The sequence below is a fragment of the Passer montanus genome, unplaced genomic scaffold, assembly GCF_014805655.1.
Source record: "Passer montanus isolate IOZ18808 unplaced genomic scaffold, ASM1480565v1 scaffold154, whole genome shotgun sequence".
In the NCBI taxonomy this organism is placed as follows: domain Eukaryota; kingdom Metazoa; phylum Chordata; class Aves; order Passeriformes; family Passeridae; genus Passer; species Passer montanus.
Window position 1 is genome coordinate 1,220,848 of NW_024362494.1, and position 18,438 is coordinate 1,239,285.

At 54.3% G+C, this 18,438-nt stretch overlaps 3 protein-coding genes across 7 annotated transcripts; 2 read left to right on the top strand and 1 right to left on the bottom strand.

The window, feature by feature from the left end:
• Positions 1-836: 836 nt before the first annotated feature.
• On the top strand, positions 837-3,371 carry LOC120498901 (translocon-associated protein subunit beta-like). The gene is made up of 3 exons (XM_039702124.1): positions 837-1,189; positions 2,478-2,627; positions 2,829-3,371. Exons 1-3 carry the CDS (start codon positions 1,151-1,153, stop codon positions 2,937-2,939), a joined length of 300 nt encoding a protein of 99 aa, XP_039558058.1. The 5' UTR covers positions 837-1,150; the 3' UTR covers positions 2,940-3,371.
• A 921-nt stretch (positions 3,372-4,292) lies between these two features.
• Positions 4,293-12,079, bottom strand: CCT3 (chaperonin containing TCP1 subunit 3). The gene is made up of 14 exons (XM_039702195.1): positions 11,942-12,079; positions 10,774-10,835; positions 10,246-10,296; positions 10,101-10,163; positions 9,403-9,499; positions 8,966-9,083; positions 8,595-8,781; positions 8,029-8,178; positions 7,484-7,616; positions 6,941-7,022; positions 6,647-6,827; positions 5,565-5,810; positions 5,218-5,349; positions 4,293-4,636 (listed from the first exon to the last, which is right to left on the bottom strand). Exons 1-14 carry the CDS (start codon positions 11,970-11,972, stop codon positions 4,532-4,534), a joined length of 1,638 nt encoding a protein of 545 aa, XP_039558129.1. The 5' UTR covers positions 11,973-12,079; the 3' UTR covers positions 4,293-4,531.
• A 792-nt stretch (positions 12,080-12,871) lies between these two features.
• CFAP45 (cilia and flagella associated protein 45) lies at positions 12,872-16,845 on the top strand. Of its 5 annotated transcripts, none has more exons than XM_039702314.1 (9): positions 12,873-13,616; positions 13,911-14,052; positions 14,400-14,570; positions 14,697-14,875; positions 15,008-15,137; positions 15,372-15,518; positions 15,803-15,916; positions 16,122-16,315; positions 16,469-16,845. In XM_039702314.1, exons 1-9 carry the CDS (start codon positions 13,060-13,062, stop codon positions 16,815-16,817), a joined length of 1,983 nt encoding a protein of 660 aa, XP_039558248.1. In that variant the 5' UTR covers positions 12,873-13,059; the 3' UTR covers positions 16,818-16,845. The 5 variants fall into 5 exon arrangements, with proteins under 5 accessions (XP_039558247.1, XP_039558248.1, XP_039558246.1 ...); XM_039702315.1 differs by having other exon boundaries at positions 12,875-13,281; positions 13,489-13,616; positions 14,400-14,875; XM_039702313.1 differs by having other exon boundaries at positions 12,872-13,616; positions 14,403-14,875.
• The last annotated feature ends 1,593 nt before the right edge of the window (positions 16,846-18,438 follow it).

Genomic DNA, 18,438 nt, shown 5'->3' on the forward strand with positions numbered 1-18,438 from the left:
TAATATTTTAATACTAAGGTAAATGTAGTTTCATAGCAAAAAAGGCAGGTTTTGTAGTTAAAATAGGAACTATGTACGTGGAATGTTTTCTTGTAGAAAGGAATGAGGGGCCCTCGCTGGATGGCGGCTGCACGACACCTAAATCTTTCAGAAAAGGGAATTTATTGCTCCCTTATCAGCAGAAAACTAATTTCTTCCCACCTCGCTCAGACAGGAAGACGGCATGAGGATTGAGAGGAAGAAGTTGACAGTGACCAGACAGAATCCTGTGTTTGAATGGAATTTATGCATCATGTATGAGGTGTATGAATATGCAACAGGTGATTGTTTTTAAGGGTTAATTCTCTGTTAACAGGGGTCCTTTTTCGGGCTTGTGTTGCCCAGAAAAAGCTACCCGGCCATCCGTATCTCTTTGTTTTTATTGTCTCATATTGTCCTAACCTCAAATGTTCAAATTTTATTATTCTAATTATATCACTATTTTTATAACCATTTTATTACTACTAAACTTTTAAAATTTCAAAAAAAAAAAAAACCACAAGTGACCGGCGTTTTCCACACCAACCAAAATCAAAACCCAAACGAACCACCACCCAGGCCGCGCGCTGTGCGCAGGCGCGGAGTCCCTGAGGGCGCGGACTCCATCTCCCAGGGGGCACAGCGCGCGCGGAGGCGCGGTTGGAGTGCGTCATTTCCGCCGCGGTGGCGCTGAGCGGGCTGTGCGGCGTTGGCGGTGAGGGGCCGTGAGGGGCGGCGGGCCCGGGGCGGCTCCTCGGGCCCCGGCACCGAGCGGGGGGCGCTGGGGAGGCCCTGGAGGGGAGGATCTGTGGGAGAGGAGCGGTTCTGGGCTCTGAGGGGACGGGAGCGGCAGAGCCGGGGCGTTCCGGGCGGTTCCCTGGCGTGGAGTCCCTGTGGGCTTCGTGAGGGGGCAGGAGCGGCCTGGGCAGGGCTGGGCAGGCGGGTCCGTGCCAGCCCTGGGGCTGCCCCTGCGCTGGGGTCGGTGTGAGGAGACGCGGATCTTGGCTCCGTGTTCCTGAAGGCTGATTTGTTATGCTGTGATATATATTACGTTAAAATGATACATTATATTAAAAAAAAATAGAGAGGAAAGGGTTCGTCAGAAGGCTGGGAAGAACGGGAATGGAATGGAATGGAATGGAATGGAATGGAATGGAATGGAATTACAAAGGCGAGTGAGCTGACTGTGATTGGCCATTAATTAGAAACAGTCTGCTGGCAAACAGTGTCCAGCCCGCGTTCCACAGCCATCAGAGAGTTAATTGTTCACATTTCTTTCCTGAGGCTCCTCCGCTGGAATAGGAGAAAAATCCCAGCAGAGGATTTTTCATAAAATATCATGGCTACACTGGGGCAACCCCAAGCACAAACAGGCTGGGGGAGAATGGCTGGAGAGCAGCTCTGGGAAGGATTTGGGGGTGTGGGTTGACAAGAAGCTCAGCAAGCCATGGCAATGTGCACTGGGGGCCCAGAAAGCCAACACTGCCCTGGGCTCATCCCCAGCAGTGTGTGAGGGGGGATTCTGCCCCTCTGTCCTGCTGAGACCCTCCCCTGCAGGGCTGCTCCAGCTCTGGGGTCCCAGCACAGGGAGGACAAGGAGCTGCTCCAGAGATGATCTGAGGGCTCTGGAGCTGCTCTGCTCCGGGGACAGGCTGGGAGAGCTGAGGGTGCTCACCTGGAGAGGATTCCAGCCCTTCCAGGGCCTGCAGGGCTTCCAGAAGAGCTGGAGAGGGACTTTGGACAAGGTCTGGAGTGACAAAACAAGGCAAGAGGGCAGGGTTGGGTGGGATTTTGGGAAGGAATTGATGAGGGAGGCGAGTCACAGGTTGTCCAGAGCTGCTGTGGCTGCCCCGTGGTCTTTGCAGCCCTGTCCAAGCCCGGCTGTGGCTGTGGAGGGCAGGGCCCTGATGTTGGGGCAGTTTTTGTGTTTGAAAGCCCCATGGAGTGCCCTGCTGTGCTCTCCCTGTCCCCCAGCAGAGGCTCTGGGGTTGGGTGAGTGCAGGGGGTCACAAAAGCCACGGGACAGGGTTGGTGCTTCCTCAGTGCCTGGAGACAGGGAAGAGCAGTGCTGGGAGTGAGGAGCTGTGCTTGCTGAGAGGAACTCATTCTGGTGTGTTCTTTGCAAGGACAATTAACCACTAGCTGCTAAAACTGATGAAATTGTTATTACCAAGGCCTTTGCTGTGGAAGTGACTAGAAGAGGCTGAGTGATCTGAAAGCTTTGCCCATTGCTGAGATGTGCAGGGCCAGGGCTTGGACTCCGTGATCTTTTTGGGTCCCTTTCACCTCAGGATGTGCCACGATTCTGTGAAAGGGAGTGACACTGGCCAGGGCTTTGGAAGGGGAGGAGACCATGAACTTTTCTTCCATGGCTGCAGGTCTGGGACACTGCCATGGCAATCCTCACATCCCCACAGGCCAGTGTTCAGAGATTTCATTCCATTTCCTTGTGTTTGCAGATGAAGCTCCTGCTGCTTGCCGTGTTTGCCCTGGTGCCTGTGGCTCTCTGTGAGGATGGTGCCAGGCTGCTGGCCTCCAAATCCCTGTTGAACAGATATGCAGTGGAGGGCAAGGACTTGACTTTGCAGTACTCAATATCCAGCCTGAATGTTGGCTGTCCTGACAGCTGCAGGTGCTCCCTCGGGTCCTGTCCCTAGTCATTGAGGGCAGAGGTCAGCACCTTCCCCTCTGCTTCCCCATGTGAGGAAGCTGCAGACAGTGCAAGGTCTCCCCTCCCTCTCCTCTGATCCCATTGCTCTAAGACTCCCCTGGCTTGGGTTGCTTTGACTTTTAACAATTTCTCCCTCTAGCTGGACTGGGCGGCATTTGGTGTGATGACCTTGCCCTCCATCGGGATCCCCCTGCTGCTCTGGTACTCGAGCAAGAGAAAGTATGACACCCCCAAGAGCAAAAAGAACTGAGCAGAGTCCGATGCCAGCGGCAGCCCAGAGCTCGGGAAAGGACACCTCTGGAGCCCCAAGAACAGCAGCAGGGTCGGGATGGCACCGTGCCCTTTGAGGTGCTGCTTGTGCCATGCTTCAGCCCCCTGGGCAAAGGATTCTGTGGCTGCAGCAGCAGCTGTGAGGTGTCCTCTGTGTTCTAACGGAGAAACAAACAGAAAAAACAACAACCAGAAGTCCCAAACTCCTTGTCCAGCTCCTTTGGAGGCAGAATCCCTCTCTCCTCTGCAGCTGGTTACTGCCCAGGGGGGCTGTCTGGGGCTCTGGCCCCTGGGCTGCTCCAGCTCTCATCTGCCTGCTCCTGCTGCAGTTTTCTGCAGGGTATTGTGAAAAACATGGTCACTCCCCTGTGAAAATACAAAAAGTTTAATAAAGGACAATAGCAGACAAGGACCATGGAGCAGAGGTTATTATGGCCGGGTACATCTTAGCACTCAGCCAAGACCACACTTATCTTTACTCTAGCAGCAAAAAACACCAACCCAATCCAAGAAAAGGAACAATGCAGGGTCCCAGTCCACCCAGAGCTTGAACAGAGCCTGCCCAGGAGCTCAAGGCTCCCACCCCACCCCCTTGCTCCATCATAAAGCTCCACATTGGTTTTCTGGGCATAAAATAGATAAGGGAATAAAGCATCATCATAAAATCACCCCATGACACGCTGCTTGCACCACTGTGCTCTCAAAGCCAGCTTGCCTGCAGAGTGCAGTGAGCTGTAAATCTCTTCAGCCAGGCTCACAACAGATTTCTGCTTCCATGGACTCTTGCAGAATCAAAGTGATAATGGAATAACAGGGTATTTGGAAGGGACTTTCAAGGCTATTTAGGTCCAACCCCCTTCCACCAGACCAGGTTGCTCGAAGTCTTCTCCCAAGCAGGCTGAACACTGCCAGGCACGGGGAAGCCCCAGCTTCTCCGGGGCACCTGTCAGTGCCTCATCGCCTTCACAGGGAGGAATTCCTTCCCAATATCTCATTCTCTGGACTTGCCCCGGAGCTGGAGGAAGCTCTGACAAGAGGGTGTCTCCAGAGCAGAGGGGCAGAATCCCCCCCTCACACACTGCTGGGGATGAGCCCAGGGCAGTGTTGGCTTTCTGGGCCCCCAGTGCACATTGCCATGGCTTGCTGAGCTTCTTGTCAACCCATGTCCCCATAGCCTTCTCAGGGCTGCTCTCCACCCATTCTCCCCCAGCCTCTTTGTGTTTTGGGTTGCCCCAGTGCAGGTGCAGCCCCTGCCCTTGGCCTCGCTGGACCTCCTGGGCTTGGCATGACCCGCCTGCCCAGCCCGTGCCAGAGCAAGGATTAAACACAGAAACAGCCTGAAACAATTATTTATTCTGAGGTGAAGAGAATTTTCAGTCAGTAACCCTCACCCCAGCAGCAGTGCAGTGTTACCAACAGCCACTGCCTTTTCCCCATGCCCAGGGTGGTTTCCATCCCTCCCAGACTTCAAACAAACTTTGCCAGGCTCAGCCTTGAGAGCAGGGCCCTGCACTGAGCTCCTCTCCATGTCAAGGTCAAGGCAGTCGGTTCTCCCTGTGAAGACTCAACTTCTCACTCCTGGGCTGCCTCTGGTGCTGCAGACTGCTTGCTTTGGTTGTCACCCTTCTTTTTGTGCCCCGAAACGATGTCGTCAATACGCAGGAGGAGGACAGCAGTCTGCAGAGAAACCCCACACCCAGGGCTTGTCTGGAGCTCATCACAAAAGACAAAACACCCAACCTGCCCAGCTTTCACACCACAAAATCAGCAGCCTGGGGTGAAATGGTTCTTTCAGCACACAAGGCTGCTCTCCCACCACCACGGAAACAAGGACACCCATTTTAATTTGTTGAATGATACAGAAGGGACACAATATCCCTTCAAGGATCCAACACCAGCAAGGTAATGGCAGGATCTGTCATGAGAAGGGCAGCTGAGACATGGCAGCCCAGCCAGCCAGAGGGATAAAGCTCCATGATCACTGATGATTCCAGCACGTTGCTGGCACGGGATTTGCCAGGCACAGCTCTGTCTGGCACTGGAAGCAGTGACAGCACTCTGCACCGTGTGCAGGAAAAGGTGGGATGAAATATGATTAAATTCAGCTGCAGGATCAAAAGCCCAAGTCTGGGCTCCCACATCCCTCGTTATCCCACCTCCAGCATGCCCTGCACTGGGTGTGATGCCCACCCAAGCACCCCAGCACACAGGGAAGGATGTCCTCCTCTCACAGATGATACCCACAGACCTCTCCTTACCTCCACGGCTGTTTTGTAGGTCTGAAGTTTGACAGCCAAGGGCTCCCAGATCCCCAGCTCCTTCATGTCAACCAGGGCTCCAGTCTCCCCATTCACACCCCACGTCTGGCTGCCTTCCTGAGTGTGCTTGGCCTGGAAGCAGAAAGACAGGGTGGGTGAGATGGCAATTTCTCCTCTGGAGTCTCAAACTGACTACAAGCCGAGGAAACTGTAACAGGTCATGAGAATATTCCTAATTTTGGAGTTTATACAAGAACAGGTTACTGATAGAAAACAAGGGCACTGTTCTGAAGGGTGCCTGACCCCTGGGTGAAGCAGGGAAGGGCCGAGCCTCCCACCCGCCTTACCCTGAGCGAGGTCAGAACACGGATTGTGCTAGCGCCGCAGTTCTGGATCAGCGTCCGGGGGATGACCTCCAGAGCCTGGGCCACTGCACGGTAGGGCCACTGCTCCACTCCTGTCATGCCCTTGGACCTCTCTGTCAGCGCGTGGGCAACGGCCATTTCGGTGGCTCCCCCGCCGGGCACCAGCTGCGGGTCCATGAGCACGTTGCGGCACACCTGCATGGCGTCCTGCAGGTTGCGCTCCACCTCCTGCAACAGGGACACGCAGCTCTCAGGTTTTATGGAATTTTCTGCTGAGGAGACTCAGGGAAGAAGTGTAAGTAACTGTTTGCTGCTGTGGGATGCAACAGGTGCAGCTGGGATTAGTCAGTGTGAGTTGTTTCTATTTAATAACCAAAGATGAGGCTGCATCGGACTCTGACAGTCATGAGCTTTTTCTTATTTATTCCATCCTTTTACTATAGTTTATCACTTTAATATAATATATATCATAATACAATCAACCAGCCTTCTGAAACACAAAGTCAGGATTCACATCTCTTCACTCATCCCAGGAGCCCCCCACAAAGCATCAACCACAGGGACAGAATCACAAAACTGCTGAGGCAGGAAAGTTCTTTAACACAATCAAGCCCAAACGTTCCCCCAGCACTGCCAAGGCTGCACTAACCCAAGTCCCAAATCCACACATTTGCTAAGTCCATCCAAGGGTGGTGACTCCACTACTGCCCTGGGTACCCTGTGCCAGTGCCTGGCCACACTTTCCATGAAGAAATTTCCCCTGATATCCAATCTAAACTTCCCCTGGTGCAACTTGAGGCCACTTCCTTTTGCCCTGTCACTTGTTTCTAGGGTGAAGAGCCTGATTCCCAGTGGACTCTTCTGTCAGGCAGTACTAAATAGGGAGCAATAAGGTCCCTGCTGAGCCCCCCAGCTCCTCCTTGTGCTCCAGACCCTTCCTCAGCTCCCTTCTCATCATGAACTGCAGCACCACACCACTGAAAGCCCAGCCCTCAGTCTGCTGGCCATGACTCACCCCACAGGTGGCTGGCACAGGAGGTGAAGCAGCCCGTGCACTCACTTACCGCTAGGATTTCCTTGCTGGCTCCCCTGAGGATGATGGTGCAAGCCTTAGGATCTTTGCAATCAGTGATGAAGGCAAAATACTCATCTCCTATTTTTTTCACTTCAAAGAGCCTGGCACCAGTTCCCACATCCTCCTCCCGGAGCTCATCGGTGCGACTGACGATGCGAGCTCCGCAGGCCCTAGCACACCAAAGCATCAGACACTCACAAACCAGAACTCACAAAGAGTGGGATCAGGACAATTCCATGTCCTGCACAGTGGGGATGGGCTCCAGACAGGAGCCAGCACCCACCTGGCAATCCTGTTGTTGTCAGTCTTCCTCACCCTGCGGATGGCGGTGATGTTGGCTCTCATCAGGTAGTGCTGGGCCAGGTCTGAAACCAGGTTTGTGTCATTTCAGTAATGAATCAGCAGTATCATGTCAAATTTCATCTGTTTATCAGTTATCAAGGCAGCTATTTTAATTCCAGTCTTTGAAGCAAAAGGGGTTACAGGAGAAAAGCACCTAAGTGGAGCTTTTTAAACCAGGCTGCAAGGCAAAACAGCAGCACAGCTCTGCAGGGGTTAAGACTCAGCTTCACTTGTATTTTGGTATCTTTCCCAAATGCTGGAAAAGCAAAATATTATTGTAGGAGTCTACTTTCACAAAGCAACATCAAGGATGAACTTCAATGCCTGCAGTGTACACCCATTTGCTGGTGTACACCAGGTTTGGGAGGAGTTGTTTTAGTTTATTATTGTGGTTCTTTTTAGTTTTGGTTGGGTTTTTTTCTGAGTTCTGAGCAGTGCATTTAACTGAGATGAATTCAACACAAAGCATCACGTGTGCTATTACCAGAAACTCCTTTTTCTGTGATGACCAGATCTGGCTTGACTCTTATCAGATCCTCACACATCTGCTGGATGTACTCTTCCTCCATCTGCAGGATCCGGGCAAAGTCTTCCTCCCGAGTAATTTCAATGTCAGTCTGTACAAAAGAGGTGTAAACAGCTTAGGTGTTCATTCACAGCATTACACACACCTCCCCCAGCCTCAAGCAGCTCAGCTCCTCCAGTATAACCAGGGAAAGAGTCAGGGATGAAAACCACTGATCAAATAAACTGTGACACTGCTGAGCATTAACCTTAATTCAGGCTCAGAAGTATTTCTTTTGCTCTTGACCAGCACTTAGATACACAAATCATTGTAGCTGCTCAATGAGACAAAACCCTGCAGCCTCACTCCTATTTTTTCTGGAGCCCACAGCAGAATTAGCCCCCACATTCAACAGGCCTCTGAAAGGCAGAACACAGAAATCCTTTCCCCACCTGCAGTTTTAAAAAGCCAGCATGTTTGTTTTACTCATTCTAAAGCAAGACCTGCAGATGTCCCCACTCTACCTGGCTCTCTCCTTTCTTGTACTCCAGAGAACAATCCAGAAGGACGATGCGTGGATTCTTGATGAGGCGGCGCATTCTGGGATGGGTCACATCTTTATTCACCATAATCCCACGCAGAACACACGAGTCTTCGCTGAAACCACCTGGAATCTGACAGACACGAGGCAGAAAATCAGCAGAGTCAGTTTAGTCTACACAAATTTGTGTATCTGGAAGTATCTCTTGAAGCTGTCCCACATCTAGAAAAGGGAAAACATCTCCCAAGTAACCACGGTTACTTATGAAAGAATTTAAGAAACTTCTAGGATTCTATTGTCTGACAACATGTTTCATTTTCCACCTTCCAAATCCAACTGAAATCATATTTTTGACAGGTACTCAAAGATAGCAGCCCCTGTTGGCATTGTAAATGAGCATGGCTGACAAAACTGACTGAAATATCTTCAAGGATTGTATCTGTGGACTGCAGAGAAGTAACACAAAATCCTTCACAACGCACCCTGCAATAAACTAGTTCAGAACAAGAAAGGAGCATGAGGATAAGAAACAGCTCAGGACAAACTCACCTTTTCTACTTTTGCATATTTTTTAATATCAATTTCTTTTCTGCCATTTTCTTCAAATTCCACAGTCTTAACAGCATCAAGAGCAATGCTGCAGGCCAAGTCAGACCAGCGGTTTATTGCCTTGGTGTTTATTGCACTCTTAATTATTTTGAGCATCATCTCTTTATTGTTCACATCCACTGGAGTGCTGAGATAAAGGAAAAACCAAAGAGCAAACTGAGTGTTAATACCAAGGAACAATCTAACCCTTTTGACTCCCTCTCCAGTTTTGTTAAGCTGTATTCAACTGACACAACTGCCTGAAGGAGCAGCTCGAAGCAGTGCAGGAAGTCCACAGCCCCCCTCTCTGACTTCCACCAGCCCATACTTACCCAATTTTCTTCAGAATACTGATCATGTCATCAAGAGCCTTACGGTAAGCCCAGATGATCACAGTTGGGTGCATCTGCTGCTCAAGGAAGTGTTCAGCAACAGACAGCATCTCTCCAGCTAAAAAAAAATTGAAATAAATCAGAATTCCTCAAGTAAATTAATAGGACAATTAACAGTCAAGAAAGGAGAGTACAAACCAGAAAAAATATATCTTCTTTCCATCACCTATACCTTTCTTTACACTTAACTGTGGTTATCATGGGGAAAGAACAACTTTCCAAAGTGTTCTGATCACGTTAGGGCGTCATCAACCTCGCATGCACAGTAAAAAACCCCCTCTCCATGTCAAGATTAGTAAATAACTCAGATGTGTCTCTGCCTAGAAAAAAGGGTGCACTTGATGCTTCATGCAAAGTGTTGGAGCCTGTCTCCTCACCAAGAATAATGACAGACGTGGTCCCATCTCCAACCTCTTCATCCTGAGTGCGGCTGATCTCGATCATCGATTTTGCAGCTGGATGCTGGACTTGAATCTGTGTAGGAACAGGGGCATGGATTTGTCCCAGAATATTACAGCAGAAATGTCTCACATCACTCAATGGAACAAATACCACACCTGCACTACAATCCAAGGCATTCTGTCCAACAGCAGCAAGGATTTTTTTTTCTTTTTGAGACCAAAACCAAGCCCTTGTGTTTGACAGGATTGTCAAACTTCTTGTTTGTCTTCACTGTTTTTCAAATATTTCAGTTTTTAGGATGTTCTTTTAACACCAGACAGACACGTGGCATTGTGAACACCACCACCTACTCAAAATGTCTCAATGCAGTTGATAATAGCTCCAATAACCAAAGGATTTGCATCAGTCCTGTAAATACTCCATGAAAACTTCCCACTGCAGGGTCAAACCTACATTTCAATGTCAGTCTGTACAAAGACTGACTGTACAGAGCAGAGCAAGAATACTTGCTGGATCTATTTCATTTCTCCCTAGTCAGAACCTTTCTTGGAGCAGCTGCTCAGCACTTGCTGGCTCTCAGGAGGTGGGGAGATCACACAGCTCCACTGTTACCCAAGGTTCAGGCACACACTGACTTAATGTTAAAAAAGGAAACCATTTAGGAGAAACTTACTTCTCTAAGAATAGCATTGCCATCGTTGGTCATCACAATCCCACCCATGGGGTCCAAAAGCATCTGCAAGCACAAGAGAAGCAACACTTGAGTGCTCTGTCCCACGTGTGCCTCACTTCTAGTCAGCTGCAGCACAAACTCTTACCTTCATCATTGCTCTCGGGCCCAGACATGTTCGGATAATGTCAGCAATGGTCTAGGAGGAATCAAAGAAATGTAAAAAAAACCCAAACCCACAGTGAAATCAGCAGCCCCTGCAAAATTTAAGTAATCCAACAACTCTGCTGTGGTTGAGATGCAGCCACGGTTAAGAATTGTATGGAAATGAGAATGTGGGGATTATCAGGACACTGGAAGCACACTAAATTATTATTATCTCAGTCAGATGTCAAAACTGAGACACTTTCAGACTCTGCAGACAATGGGTTTGGTTGGCTAAATCACTCCATGGTTATTTATGGGGTACCCATCACATGAACAATGCAGATATTTTGGTTTTATACAGAATTTTTACAGAAATCTTTTGCTAACATAGAAAATTATTTTCTGTGTTGCTTCTTCTTCTACTCTACATTCATATCAAATGGAGAAAATCTGTTCCACATCCAGTTTTCCCTCTGAAATATAGGAATGCACACACACAAAGGATCAGAACAGCCTGAGAATTTGGTACCTTTGCAGCAGTGATGTTTCCTGTCTGGACTTTCCTTCCAGACTCACGTTTTGTGTTCTGACCTAAAGGATACAGAAAAAATAAAATTAACCAAGTGCAAAACACCAAGGATGCAGTCACCTCTCAGTCACACATTCAACACGTGACCAGACTGAAATTCAGAGTTTATAATACAAATACTGCAGTCATGATGAGAAATACATTGATAGAAAAGTCAGTGAAAACCAACATTCCCTATTGTAACAGAACTCCTCGTTAGCATCCTGAGACAAAGCTGTGCAACCCTTACAGGAGGTGGAAGACAGAACAAAAGGAAACAAAAGGAAAAGCAGGCTTATACAAAAGGGGCAGTGGGCTACCACAGTCTGCCCATTGGGCTGATAGAGAACAGAATGGATGGAGAAGAGAATGACACACCCAAACAGAAAAAAACCAACCCTGGGAATACCTCATGTTGGTGGATGGTGAGAGAATCACAGAATGGTTCGGGTTGGAGGGGACCTTAAAGACTCTCTCATTCCAAAACCCTTCCATGGGCAGGGACACCTACTAGAGCTCCAAGCTCCATCCAACCTGGCCTTGGACATTTCCAGGGATGGAGAAGTCACATCTTCTCAGAGCAATGTGTGCCAAGGCCTTACCACCGCCCCAAGGAAGAATTTCTTCCCACTCTCCCACCCAACCCTGCCCTGTGGCTGCGGGAAACCATCCCCTCCTACCCTATCACTCCAGGCCCTTGCCCAAAGTCCCTTTCCGGCTTTCTTGGAGCCCCTTTAGGCCCTGGAAGGGGCTCTGGTGTCTTTTTTCTGCAGGATCCGTCTCCAGAGCAGAGGGGCTGCAGCCCTTGGAGCATCTCTGTGGACTTTAGAGCGCTCCAGCCGCTCCGGAGGCCCAAGAATTGGGGGTTCAAACGGGGCAGCACAAAGCAACGCGCCGAGCAAGACGCGCGAGCAGCCGAGAGCACGGAACGCCGCCAGGAAAGGTGTCCGGGGCTGCGGGCAGGCAGCGATTCCCGGCGGATCAGGGCCGGGCCGTGAAGCGGCGCCCGGCCATGAGGAGACCCAACATGGCGGCGCGCCAGGCGAGCGCCTCAGCAGGGCGGCGATCGGAACCGGCCATCCCCGCTCCCTGCCGCCCCGGCAGCGCGGGCCGGGCCGGCGCAACTTACTGAGAACCAGGACGGGGCGCGGGCCCATCATCGCGGCGGCTGCAGAAGCTTCTGGAGCCCGGCGGCGCCGCCTCACCGCGCACCGCCCCGCGCGCAATGGCGCCCAATCCCCGCCCGCGCCCGCCGGGGAAGTGACGCCGGGCGCACCCGCGGCCGTGGGGAGGGGAGGCAGGGAGGAACCCCGCACGGCCCCGGAGAAGCGGCGGGCCCCGCGGGCCGGCCACACGGCGTGGGCGTTTCGCTGCCGCCTCCTCGTTGTATCCGGCAGGCAGCGGGTCCGAGGTGCCGCGGGCCATCTCGACTCTTTAGAGGCAGAGCTCGGCGGGCCCCCCTCGGAGAGCAGGGTGGTCTCGCCCGGCGGAAGGCGAGGCGGCCCCGCCTGTCCGAGCGCGCAGGCCGCGCCCGGCGCCGCCGCAGCCTCCGAGCCCCCCCGGCCCCCTCGCTGCATTTGTCAGGACCTAAGTCATTTATTATTATTATTATTATTATTATTATTATTATTTGGCTGGGTGAGGGAGGGCGGTGCCGCTGCGCCCGCCGCCCCGCAGTGCCTTGGGGACTGCTGGAGGGGCCCCCCAGCGTGTTGGGGAGCAGCCCAAATAAACCTCTGTGATCCCAATAAATGGATCCTCTTCTTTCCAGGCCCGGGTGGTCGTGATTTGGGGCTGGGGGCTCCTGCTGGGTTAAAAGGGGGGACCCCAATTTGGGGGTGCAGGGACCCCACGACCACGTGGAGGGGCGGGGCCACGGCCAAGGGGCGGGGCCTGGGCGGAGTCAGGAGGGACTGGGCGGGGCAATGAGGGGGCGGGGCTGGGGCGGGACAGAAATTAGCTGAGGGGCGGGGCTTGAAAGGGCGGGGCAAAGCCAAGGGGCGGGGTTTAAGGGAGGGGCGGGGCCGTCAGTGGTGGCTCCGGCGACCCCCGGGGGTCGGGGGTCACTCGTGTCGCGTTCATGCAGGGACACTTTGAGGAGGACAGCACACGGGACAGCTGTGAGCACACTGGGTGACACAGCTCCGCCTAATTTAGCCTAAGCCCCGCCTCTCCTGCCTGAGGCTCCGCCCCCAATTCACCCCGTCACGCCCTGTTGGGGCGTTGCCATGGCAACGGTCCCGGCACATGGCGACAGCGGCTTTGGCCGCACTGTCGCAGTCAGAGCAGACACGGTCTGTCCCACCACGTTGTGACAGTCGGCTCCAGGCCAGCAGGACAGCACCGACAGCCCCCGCGATGGCAGCCGGCACTGCCGGCACGGGATCGCGGTCCCTGCGTGCCCGGGGCGCCTCCCGGAGGTCCCTCCTCGCCCGTCGTCTCCAGCTTTCACCGCCAGGATTGCAGCCTGTCCGTCCCGAATTCTCCCGCGGGCTCCCCAGACCCCCACGCCCCGCAGGATGTCCAGCTCCTCCCGCTGCCCCTCTGTCCCCTCTGGACGTGCCCCCCACACCCCATGGCTGGTCCTGGCAGAGGCCCAGAGCTCCTGCTGGGATCCCTCGATGGGGAGCACCAGGAGGAGAGGGGTTCAGGACCTCAAACTTTTCTTTTCAGCAGGTCACGGGCTCCAGAGACCCTGTGGTGATCTCTGAGGATGTGCCAAAACCTCCTCGAGAGCTGCTCCCCTTCAAGCCCAAGCTCAAGACCATCCAAGTCATCACCAAGGACCTGATCCGGGAGCTCATGTAAGGCTGTGCCCGAGCCCTGAGGGGTTTTTGGGCCCCAGCAGGTGTCAGTGCAGCATCCCAAAATCTCTGGGGAGCAGGGGTTGGCAGCGTGCCCTGGCCACCCTCTGCATCCCAGCCTGGTGCCACTTTCAGCACATTTTCCCTTCCTGCCTCACCCCAAAACAAGAGAGCCGGGTCCCCACGGCTTTCCCAGCACTTCCCACAAACTCTGGGCTGGCTTGGTGGCCAGGTGGGCAGCTCAGGGAACACAGGGACCTCTGTGCCACTGAGCTGTCTCCCTGTGCTCCCCAGCATTCCCCAGGAGAAGCCCCAGCCGTGTCTCATCATTGGGGAAAAGGAATACCAGAGGATCAAGGAATCAGCTCGAGCCCTGACTGACCTGGAGCGTTGGGACAGGCTGAAGACCCTGAGAGCCAGACAGGACGCTGCTTTTGTAGGCACTTCCTTTCCTGCTTCCCCCTTTTCCTGCTCCCTGCCAGGCTCTAGGGGTGGTGGCTTCAACAAGGGGGTCCCTTTTGTCCCTAATGTTTTGGGGCACAGGGGAGGCTGCAGGGCTCAGGGCTCCACTGAGAGCTGGGCAGCATCCCTGAAATTGTGCCCAGCACTGCCAGCCTTCCAAAGGCACAAGGTGTCTCCCCAGAGGTGTGGGGAGGGGTGCTCAGGGCCGTGCCAGGGCCCCAGGTGCTTGACATGTCCCCACTCAGCGCCAGGAATGCGGCACCTGAAGTGTGACCCCTGGGGAAGGTGCCCAGGATTGGGCAGCGCTCTCTGTCCCCGCAGGAGGCTCTGAAAAAGGCCCAGATTGAGGAGCAGAGAAAGGCAGAGCTGGAGGACAAAAGGGACTATCAGATAGATGTGGAGGAGGAGCTGCAGCAGGAGGAGCAAAAGCTGCTGCAGCGGGCGATGAGGATGAGGCTGGAGCAGGAGGAAGACGTGCGGGAACTGAACGCGGTAGGGCCGGTGCTCGCCTCTGTCACTGGCACTGCTGAGTCTCCCCTGCTCCTCATGCTCCCAGGCTCTTCCTCTCCCTGCTCCCTGTGTCCCAGTGTGAGCCACAGACACCTCTTGTCCCCTCAGCTGTTCCTCAATGCCAAGTGCAACATGATCCGGGACAAGCAAGTCCTGGAGAAACGGATGATCAACAAGGAACTGGAGGAGGAGGAGAAGCGCCTGGACAAGATGATGGAAATGGAGCGGGAGAAAGGCATGGAGGTCCAGGAGGAGCTGGAGCGCCAGAGGAAGCAGGAGCTGATGAGGTGGGCATCCCTCCCTCTTCCCCATGGAGGCATCCAGCCCATTCCAACCACACCAGCCCTGTCCATGGCAGCATTCCCATGATGGGGAGCAGGATGGAGCCACAGGAAACCCTTCTGCTCTTGTATTCCCAGAGCCCGGCAGGACATTGTGAAACAGATGGAGCAGAATGCAGAGGAGCGGGCACTGAGGGCTGAGGAGCTGTACCAGGAGGGCCAGAGGCAGCTGGAGCGACTGGAGCAGATGAAGAGGGAGGATCAGAAGGTGTGAGCAGGGAACAGGGGGGTTCAGGGAGGTTTCCACCTGGCTGGAAAAGGATTGGCAGAGTTGGATCAGCCACACTCAAGGAGTAGGGACAGCAGCCACCAGGGTCAGACCTCTGGTCCCTTGGGGACATTGTGACATCCCAGGGAGATGGCCCAAAGCCTCCCTGCCCTGAGTGAGGAGGAGGAAGGAGCACTCGGCTTGGTGGTCTCCAACCCTGCATGGCATTTCCAGGCCTGGGAGCAGAAACAGGAGCGACTAAAGCAAATCCATGCCGATATTAAACGTTTCAATATGGAGAGCCAGAGGCTGAAGGATCAACAGAGGGAGCAGGAGAGGCTGGAGGATGAGCGGGTGCTGGAGCAGCAACGGCAGAAGGCTGTAAGAGCAGCGGGCTCCTGATGGGGTGGGCAGGGTCAGCAGGAGCTGGGAGCTGTCCTGGGGCTGTCCTGGGGCTCTGTCCCACCCCGGGGCTCTGTCCCACCCTGGGGCTCTGTCCCACCCTGGGCTCATCCTGGGGCTCTGTCCCACTGTCCCACCCTGGGGTTCTGTCCCATCCCGGGCTCTGTCCCATTCTGGGGCTCTGTCCCACCCCAGGGCTCTGTCCCACCCTGGGGCTCTGTCCCACCCCGGGCTCTGTCCCACCCCGGGACTGTCCCCCATAGGAGCGTGAGGCCACCTTGGAGGCAGAGCAGCAACAACTGCGCCTGGAGAAGGAGAAGGAGCTGGCCCGGCTCAGAGCCACACAGGAGCGGGCCCAGGACTGGCAGGCAGAGCGGGTGAGTGCCCCAGGCACAGGTGACATTCTCCCCTTCCTGTCACCACCCTGGCAAAGGGGCAGCGCCCCTGGATGTGGGGAATCTGCAGCACCAGCCCCTGGAGCCAGGGGATGTCCTGGAGTGGTGCCGGCAGAGCCAAAGCCATGGCCAAGGGATTCCATAGCTGCCCCTGAGGGAAGCCCAGCATTTTCCTCTATTTGGGCAGGATGCTCTGAGGGCCAAGAGGAACCAAGAGGTCGCAGACCGGGAATGGCGGCGGCGGGAGCTGGAGAAGGCACGGAAGAAGGCTGAGCTGCAGCAGCAGCTGAAGCAGGACCGGCTGGAGCAGGTGGCCCAGAAGGAGCAGTACCTGGCCATGCAGGTGCAGCAAGACCGCCAGGAATTCCAGAGGGTGCTCAGGTGAGGCACACGGGACCAAGGGATGGCTGAGGCGATGGCCAAGCAGCTCCCAGTTCCAGCTGGTGGCTCTGGGGACTCCAGTGCCAGCCCAGGTGCTGTACCAGGTGTGGGGGGGCTGTGGCAGGGGCCCTGAGCCAGCCCCCCCTCCCGCAGGGCCCATCAGGAGCAGCTGCAGCGGGAGAAGCTGGAGCAGGAGCAGAGGGAGCTCCGGCAGCGTGCCCATGCCGCAGATCTCCGGCGGCAGATCCAGGAGCTGCAGCAGCAGCGGCAGCGGGAGCGGGCGGCCTTCATTGAGGAGGGCCGGCAGCAGCAGCAGGAGGTCCAGCAGCGCAGCCAGCGCCTCGCCCAGTTCAGGCAGCAAAAGCTGCAGGAGTTTAGGTCAGGGGCTGCCAGTGCTGCTTCCATGGGCTCCCAGAGTCATTCCTGGTGTCCCAGCCTGGGCCAGCTCCCAGCTCCCTCTGCATCTTCACAAACAGAACCTGCTGTGGGACCACGGTCCTGAATCCCCGGTGGATTCTTTTCTCTGCAGAGCCACCGGAATTCCTGACAAGTATTTTGCCCAGGTGGAGCGCAGGGCCCGGAGCAGAGCCAGCAGAGCCCCCTCCTAGGCCTAGCCCCAGCAGGAACCAGCTGGGATTCCCCACGGATTTGGTTTCCATTGTCCTGGGTTACGAGGTGGGGTGTACCCAAACTGTGTGTTCGTGTTCTCCTCCCATCTGCACCATCCTGATGGCCTGTGAATGGGTGGGTCACTCCCTGCAGCTGCCCAGTGCCCAGCTGAGCCCTCAGGGAAGGAGGCAAACCCTGCAGGCAGTGTTCCTTTGTCTCCCCAAACTGACTCGGTCCCACTGGGCAGCCTGTGGAGCCTAGGCCATCGAGGATTCCCCAGAACATCCCATGAGTCATAGGAATACATAATTCCACTGTGAAATTCCCTGCCCTGGGGAGGTACTGAACATTCCTGCCTGAATCTGACCATATATCATCTGGGATCTTTGGGGGCTTGGGACCCCAGCACTGCTCGAGGGACCCAGGGGAGGACCAGACCTTCCACAGGAGGATCAGACCTTCCACAGGAGGACCAGACCTTCCACAGGAGGATCAGACCTTCCACAGGAGGAGCAGACCTTCCACAGGAGGACCAGACCTTCCCCTGGACCACTGCTTTCCACAAGACTGCAACCATCACTTCAAGAGGACTTCATCCACCACCCTGACCGACAGGATGCCAGGTTGTCCTCTGCCTTTGTGGTTTTAAGCCAGTTTTTCTGTATCATTGCATTTATTGTAATTCTTCTATTAAGTTGTAATTCTGACCTGAAAGCTCTCTTAAGGTATTCGTGCAGTGTTCATTTCTCCCCCTGGTTTACTGTAAAACCAGCACAACCATTGACTGAGTTTTCCAATAAATAATATTTTCTGAGCAGTGTTTTCCACAGGGCTCTTACTCTTTTCTCCTCCTCCTCCTCCTCCTCCCAGTGCTCCCAAACCTGTGGTTTTACCTGCAGGACCTCAGAGAGGAAATGGGATGGAAAACCCCCCTGTGCCCTGGCAGCACAGGGATGGGAGCTGAGAGGAACAACAACAACCACCACAGGAAATTCTACAAGGATAAATCTGCTCCACTCTCCCGTGGGCATGTCCTCAGTCAGAACAGGAGGGATGATGTTACTTCCCATCCTCTGGAAGGGACCTCCAGGTCATATTTACAAGGAGTGAGTGCCAAGACCAGGACTAGAGGGGCCCTGGCTCCTGCCAGGTTGGCCAAAGGGACACTGGGACCCCTTGGACTGTGTGGATCCATGGCACAGCAGAGCCACAGGAGCTCATGGCTTTAGGTGAGCTCAGAGCACAATGTCCCTGATGCCATTGAGATCCATAGGGGCAGAATCCACCTCTATTCCTGGGGTTACAGGGGGATCCCAAAAGGGACTGAGCTGGGAGATGAAGTGATCCCGACTGGGAATGGCCAAAACAGGCCCTTGGGACTGGCCCTGAGGCCCTGGAATCCTTGGCACAGATTCTCTCAGGAGAGGGGATTTCAGGGAGCCCAAAGGGCATCGTGGGGCTTTGGCAGAGCTGCTGTGGAGACAGAGGGAATTCACCTGCCATGGCCTGATCCC

Bases quoted from the DNA above. Each gene is read 5' to 3' on its own strand.
- CCT3 (XM_039702195.1), bottom strand. From the start codon at position 11,972: ATGATGGGCCCGCGCCCCGTCCTGGTTCTCA. The intron at 10,164-10,245 runs GTAAGAGTTTGT...TTGTGCTTGCAG, and splicing joins GCCCGAGAGCAATGATGAAG to ATGCTTTTGGACCCCATGGG. The intron at 9,500-10,100 runs GTAAGTTTCTCC...GTTCCTACACAG, and splicing joins GCAATGCTATTCTTAGAGAA to ATTCAAGTCCAGCATCCAGC.
- LOC120498901 (XM_039702124.1), top strand. From the start codon at position 1,151: ATGGAATGGAATGGAATGGAATGGAATGGAATTACAAAG. The intron at 1,190-2,477 runs GCGAGTGAGCTG...TTGTGTTTGCAG, and splicing joins AATGGAATGGAATTACAAAG to ATGAAGCTCCTGCTGCTTGC. The intron at 2,628-2,828 runs GTTGGCTGTCCT...TTCTCCCTCTAG, and splicing joins ACTCAATATCCAGCCTGAAT to CTGGACTGGGCGGCATTTGG.
- CFAP45 (XM_039702312.1), top strand. From the start codon at position 13,060: ATGGCGACAGCGGCTTTGGCCGCACTGTCGCAGTCAGAGCAGACACGG. The intron at 15,138-15,371 runs GTGTGAGCAGGG...TGGCATTTCCAG, and splicing joins TGAAGAGGGAGGATCAGAAG to GCCTGGGAGCAGAAACAGGA. The intron at 15,519-15,802 runs GTAAGAGCAGCG...TGTCCCCCATAG, and splicing joins AGCAGCAACGGCAGAAGGCT to GAGCGTGAGGCCACCTTGGA.